The sequence below is a fragment of the Anomaloglossus baeobatrachus genome, chromosome 3 (assembly GCF_048569485.1).
Source record: "Anomaloglossus baeobatrachus isolate aAnoBae1 chromosome 3, aAnoBae1.hap1, whole genome shotgun sequence".
Classification (NCBI taxonomy): Eukaryota; Metazoa; Chordata; class Amphibia; order Anura; family Aromobatidae; genus Anomaloglossus; species Anomaloglossus baeobatrachus.
The window spans coordinates 700,833,504-700,840,244 of record NC_134355.1 but is presented as its reverse complement, the minus strand read 5'-3'; the positions used below and the strand labels follow the sequence as shown (position 1 = coordinate 700,840,244).

The window sequence follows — 6,741 nt, the reverse complement described above, 5'->3', positions numbered from 1 at the left end:
TATAAACCCCAATGCAGAATGTGATCGAGCAGACCAAAATGGGAAACGAGAAACACCCCAAGAGGAGCGAACTTTGAAGAGAGAACAAAGACATTTGGAACCATCAACATTTGGACGTGGAAGAAAAGGCAATAATCCAGCAGACAGAGGAACCAACCATGCAACAACAGGTCATAGAATAAAATCCCAGAGCCTTGAAACTGCACCCCAAGACCTTTGACTTACACACAGCTGGATGTGAGCATTATTCTGTGTGGGCATTTTTCATTGGTGCAGATATGACAGTGGGTTTGTTAATTTGCATTATTGAAATTCACCTACTCATAGCCAAGATCCAACAGAACCAAACCAATCTCCCCAAGAAAATAAAACACTTATTGACTCATAAATCTGTAAATATGAGATATTTAATTTTGTTTTTTATGAATTTTACACATTCTAGATAAGAATATGGTTTCTTCTATGTTGGAGTTCTAAATATTTGATTTCCTTTAAAAACACTGTCTTAACAGAAAACATGATTATGGTTTCACTCCTGTGTGACTCCTTTCATGTGTAACCAAATGAGACCTGTTCGTAAAGCACTTCCCACATTGTGAACATGAGTACGGCTTCTCTCCTGTGTGACTTCTCTGATGTTTTATGAAACTGGATTTATATGTAAAGTATTTCTCACATTCTGTACAGAAGAACGGCTTCTCTCCCAAATGAGATTTTTGGTGTATAGAAAGACTTGAGCTTTTCGCAAACCGCTTTCCACACTCCCCACATTGAAACCCTTGAACGTGGTCCTGACTTGTACTGGTGGTAACAATCTGCGATGGATCAGGGAAAGGCCCTCGTGGAGTAGAATGATGTGACAGATCTGTACCGTGTGGTCTTAGATGGATGTTAAGGGTGAGGCGGTTTTCTTCTGAAGAGTTTTGCAGGACATCTTCATCTTCTATTTTACAATTTACTGATAACATGTTCCTTCTGGAGTCTTCTGTAAAGAGTAGAAATAAATTTAGTACTTTTTATTTTGAAACCCCACAGTAGACACAATCATACCACTCCTTTTAGGATGGAAACACACAGGCAGATCTTGATAATACTTTTTGTGCCCCAGCAAAAAGGAAAAGCATAAAACCATTCTGTACATTGTGACCTCTGTACGTGTGGCAGTGTCTGGTGCTCAGAAAACCTACCATAATCACTGCCACGGACACTGCCGGCCTCATACCAGCCTATAACACTTTCTACAACAGATGGGTTTTTATTTTTAGAAATTGATGTGCTTTTTGTGGATTTTTTTTCTTAGCGCTTTTTGTGGACACAGTGCAGCGAGATGTTGGCTGGAAGTCTGTAGGAAAGTAGGAGATGCAGAACACATGTTTTATTTCATCAGTAATATTTTTTCCTTTTTGTAGAGCATGCTCACACTATGGATATTCTTCTGTGAAATGAGTAATATTTTTCTCCCATATTCCTGTATTGTTCTTTTTATGAAACTGTAATTGATTGGAGTCTAATGGACGCCCACATGGCGCCTGTCACAGTATCAGGACTATTGTCCCGCGGGATCATGGTGTTACCCCTATGTCTTTCGTTCAGGATGCATTCGATTTATTGGGTATCCAGTTTATTCACTTTAGCAGTGGTTGGGTGATGGGTTTAATACTGTTGAGGTCAGTAATATATCGCATTAGGGCAACTTCTAGGCACAGATGACGTTGAATAATGCCGCCATGTTGTTCTATTAGGGTGCCAACCTCCACGATAAGGAAGGGATTATCTTGGGTAAAGACTGGAATCTCAGGTAAGGGTAGGGCAGACTTTAGTTAGGGTAAAGACTGGAATCATCCCCTCTTTTGCCTATTCTGATAAGATAACCCTGTTACTATATATGCTCCTATGTCCTGATATTACTACCTACTTTCTGGCCGCCAATTTGGTCCTTAAATTGTTTCTGTGTTTGCATTTAGTGTTTCTATATTTTAAAAGGTAACTCATAAAGATAGTTTTAATAGAGGTTTTTGATTGATGGGCCCTTTGTTGAGAATAGTACCCTCACAATAAAATGTACAGGGCAGGTCGTGGGTTCAGAAACACTGACTTAGGCTGATAAAATACATAACAGACATTTATGACGGTGGCACTACTATAAGAGTGTGATCTCAAGTGACTGACGGAGCATCCGGGACAGTAGATGGAAACCCTGTCTGATACTGCTTCATATAAACAAGAACTCATTTACGTATATATCCATAGGAACTGTCCTATATATTTGTTGCTCATACCTTGGAAAATGCACACTGTAGACTGAGAATAAAAACTGCAAAACCCCAGTGAACACATATGGACAGTGTATGTTGCAATGTGTCTGCTACTTGATGCTTGTTATCTCTGGTGTTGTCAATTTGAGATTTCTGAGCCTGTAAGCTCTGGTGAACTTATCCTCTGCAGCAGATGTAATTATTTGTCTTCGGTTCCTGATGCAGCTTCTTCATAGTGATTATTTGTTTTCTTGACTTCACTTTAGGATGCCTTCAAGATTATAGCAGTTTTCTACATTGACTAACCTTCGTGCCTTAAACCTGGGGGGGCACAACCTGCAGCCCAGGGGCTATATGGTGCCCCCCAGGCTATTTTGTGTGCTCCCCCACCTTCCATAGACTGAAGGAATAAGAATAGCACTCTGCTCAGGAGAAGGGATAGGTAAGCACATATACAGCACCGTGTAACCATCTGTGGATCTCCAATACAGCAACAGACTCAGGTTTTTTGGCCCATGTTTAACACCCCAGAAAGGCAGATGCGGCTACCTATGCATGCAACTCTCGCAAGTCTATTTTAAAGAGAACTCTGAAATGTAGCAGGTCCTAAAACATCCATAGTCTTCAATGGAAAAAGTTGTATGTGTATAACCCTAGTATGTGTGGTGTCTTCTCCGCTCTAGAGTACTGATACAGGGAGAAGAGCATCTCCAGCTGTGGGAGTCCTGGTAGCGGAAACTGCATCCCCCAGACATTTATGGTATATACTTGTAACCTGACATAATACTCTCAAAAAAGAAAACCCCTTAAGTTTTACTGCAGCCCTTGAAAGTCATTCAGTATCATGGTGCGGCCCTCAGACCGGCAAAGGTTGTGCACCCGTAGTAATGATGGTTCGTCGTTTACCTTAGTTGAATGGTTCTTAGCATATTCTAGCTTACCACAACTGTACAGGGTGGGTATTTCTCTCGGTGTGTCAAGAGTGGGAGAAGAGTATTGTGTTGACAATTCAGCACAATGGGCAGCACTTTGAGCACATCCTGTAATGGGTTACTGTCGTTGTTCCATGTCAAAACCGTGTCAAATAACTCGATAATGAATAAAGCTACATTAAAAATGAGTGCACCATTGTTTTTCTTGTGTAATTCTCTGTGTTTGATGTGTCACATGACCACCTTCCCACTGAAAAAAATTAAAGTTAAATTCAAAATGGCGGCTTTGCAGATGGCTGCCATGGGTGTCACCCGGCCTCAAACGTTTGGCCCCTCCCATGTACTAATATGCCACAAACGGTAAGCTGATATCAGCAACCACTTCAATTTTATCAGGATGTTACCATACTTATTGTACAGGGGGCCCATAAGTCTCAGCCCTGTATGGAGTTGTGTAGCCTCTAAAGCACCCCTGATGGTCACAAACACTTGGTGAAAAATGGTAATTCCACTAATGACCTCAAGGAAAGGCTTACCTGCGCATTGGAAATCATCACCTGTTACTACCTGATGAAGACACGAGATCTTGGCAGGGGGGTGTTCAGCTATGATCAGAGTAACAGGGGGAGGGGGGCAATGAAAAAGCTAAGTGTATAACACTAATTCTGCTTTGCTTCACACGCGTTACATAGTTACTTAGGTTGAAAAAAGCCCTAGGTCCATCTAGTTCAACCTTCCTCCACCAGTTCTACATTTAGTTACTAAGTCATTTATAACCAACAATGTTGTGTACTGAGGAAATCATCCAGCCCTTTTTTAAAAGCTGTTATAGTATCTGCCATTACTACCTCTTGTGGTGGCATTCCACAGTCTGACCGCTCTAACTGTAAAGAACCCTTTCCTATTTAGGTGTCGGAATCGTTTTTCTTCCACTCGCAGTGAGTGCCCCCTGGTCCTTAGTACTGTCTTTGGAAGAAATAAGTCATGTGCCAGACCTTTATATTGACCACACAAGTATTTATACATATAAATGAGATCTCCTCTGAGACGTCTTTTTTCTAAGCTAAGCATATCTAACTTTTTCAACCTGTCATCATATGCGAGGCCTCCATCACTCATCATACGGGCGGCCTCCATTCCTCATCATATGGGAGGCCTTCCATTCCTTGTAATAGTCTAGTTGCCCGCCTTTGAACTGACTCTAACTTCTGAATGTCCTTTTTAAAATGTGGAGCCCAAAACTGGATCCCGTATTCCAGATGTGGCCTTACAAGTGATTTATAGAGGGGTAACAATACGTTGGGATCACGGGATCTAATCTCTCTTTTTATACACCCTAAAATCTTGTTTGCTTTAGCAGCTGCTGCTTGACATTGAGTGCTGCTGCTCAGCTTATTTGTAATGAGAATACCCAAGTCCTTCTCCTGTTCTGTAGTCCGGAGGTTACTTCCATTTAATGTATACGCAGCTATAGGATTACTCCGTCCTAGGTGCATTACTTTACATTTATCAACATTAAATCTCATTTGCCAAGTATCTGCCCATTCTGACATCTTATCCAGATCTTTTTGTGATATTGTACTATCCAGGTCAGTTTTTAATATCCTACATAGTTTGGTGTCATCGGCAAAGACTGACACTTTACTATCAATCCCATCCACAAGGTCATTAATAAAGAGAGTAAAAAGAATCGGTCCAAGCACAGATCCCTGCGGCACCCCACTGCTGACTATAGCCCATTTAGAGAATGTACCATTTATGACTACTCTTTGTTTCCTATCTTTTAGCCAATTCCTTACCCAGTTGCATATTGTGTCCCCTAGTCCTTGCTTCTGGAGCTTTAGTATAAGGCTATTATGTGGTGCAGTATCAAATGCCTTTGCAAAGTCCAAATAAATCACATCAGCTGCATTACCAATATCCAGGTTTGAACTTACCCCCTCATAGAACCCCAACAGGTTGGTTAGACACGACTTATCTTTCATGAATCCATGCTGTTTGTCAGTTATCATATTATTTTCTGCAATATATTTTTGCATGTCATCCCTTAAAATGCCCTCAAAAACTTTGCATACTACTGATGTCAGGCTTACTGGACGGTAGTTGCCTGGATCTACCCTCTTACCTTTCTTAAATATCGGTACCACATCAGCAATCCTCCAATCCTGAGGCACCAACCCTGTTACAAGTGAGTCTAAAAAGATGAGATACAGCGGTCTGTCGATTACGGAGCTCAATTCCCTCAATATTCGTGGATGAATGCCATCTGGCCCTGGGGATTTGTCAATGTTTGATTTACTCAGACGTAGGCGTACTTCATCTTGTGTTAAATTAATTATATCGGGTGGTGGACTTTGATTTTTCACTTGTTGAATGATCCCTGGTACAGTCAGTTCCTTGGTGAATACAGATGAGAAATGCCTATTTAATATCTCAGTCTTTTGTTTGTCCTCTATAACTAACTTGTTATTATATTTTAAGGGGCCGATACTATCCTTTGTATTCCTTTTGGCATTAATGTATTTATAAAAGATTTTGGGATTTATTTTAATGTCAATGGCGATTTTTGTTTCAGTAGCTAATTTTGCTTGTTTGATTTCTTTTTTACATTTCCTACTGATATCTTTATACTCCTGCAATGCTATTTCTGTATTCTCAGCCTTTAAGATTTTAAATGCCCTTTGTTTTTGTTTTATTATACTTTGTACAGTCTTATTTATCCATAGTGGTTTCTTTTTATTCCTGGACATTTTATTACCAGAGGGTAGACGTTTTTTACAGGACTCTAGTAGTATATCCTTAAACTTTCCCCATTTATGTTCAGTATCCCCAGTTACCATGACTTTGTCCCAATCTACACATTTAAGCTCTTCCCTTAATTTGTTGAAATCAGCTTTCCTAAAATTCCAGGTTTTAGCATTCCCCCTTTGAAATGTTCTATTGAATATTATGTTGAAGCTTACCATATTATTTCTTCATTCCTTGTTTGATAGGTCTTTTTTTCAACCTAAGTAACTAGGTCCATCTAGCACAACCTTCCTCCACCAATTATACAGTTTGTCATTAAGTCATTTATAACCAACAATGTTGTGTGTACTGAATTTCCATATCTGTTACTTTGTAGCCTTCAGTCTGAATCGACAATGTGCACATTTCAAATAAGAACCAGGGCCGATCCCACACAGCCATGTTGCTTAGTTGGCCTATTTCTAGTGTGTGCAATTGTTGCCAATTTTCCTGTTGCCTTATCTTAATTTTTGGAAATATGGAGACTCCAAGTTGGCTTTTATCTGTTATGCCAGTCTTCTGGGAGCAAGAGGCCTACGCCTGTCTGTCCTGCATCTCTTTATTTTTAACATGTAAATACCAAGCCAGAACCTGTGTTTTGCATGTACCTTACCTCCCTGCTGTGCAAAGACACTATAGTGAAATGAGGGGAAGGCGGCAATTGATAATACTGTACTACTGTCTGAATGAAATATTTTTAAATATCTCTCTTGAATTTTAAAATATAAATGCCAGGAAACCTCCTGTGTGTAAGTCAGCGCAATTAG

At 40.1% G+C, this 6,741-nt stretch overlaps 1 protein-coding gene across 2 annotated transcripts in view; it reads right to left on the bottom strand.

Moving 5' to 3' along the window:
* Positions 1–389: 389 nt before the first annotated feature.
* LOC142297109 (oocyte zinc finger protein XlCOF8.4-like) overlaps positions 390–6,741 on the bottom strand; it is a 33,380-nt gene continuing 27,028 nt past the window's right edge. For both annotated transcript variants that reach the window (XM_075341373.1, XM_075341374.1), the window contains one exon: positions 390–985. In XM_075341373.1, the coding sequence (XP_075197488.1) occupies positions 522–985 (464 nt within the window). In that variant the 3' untranslated portion in view covers positions 390–521. The remainder of the gene's footprint in view (positions 986–6,741) is intronic.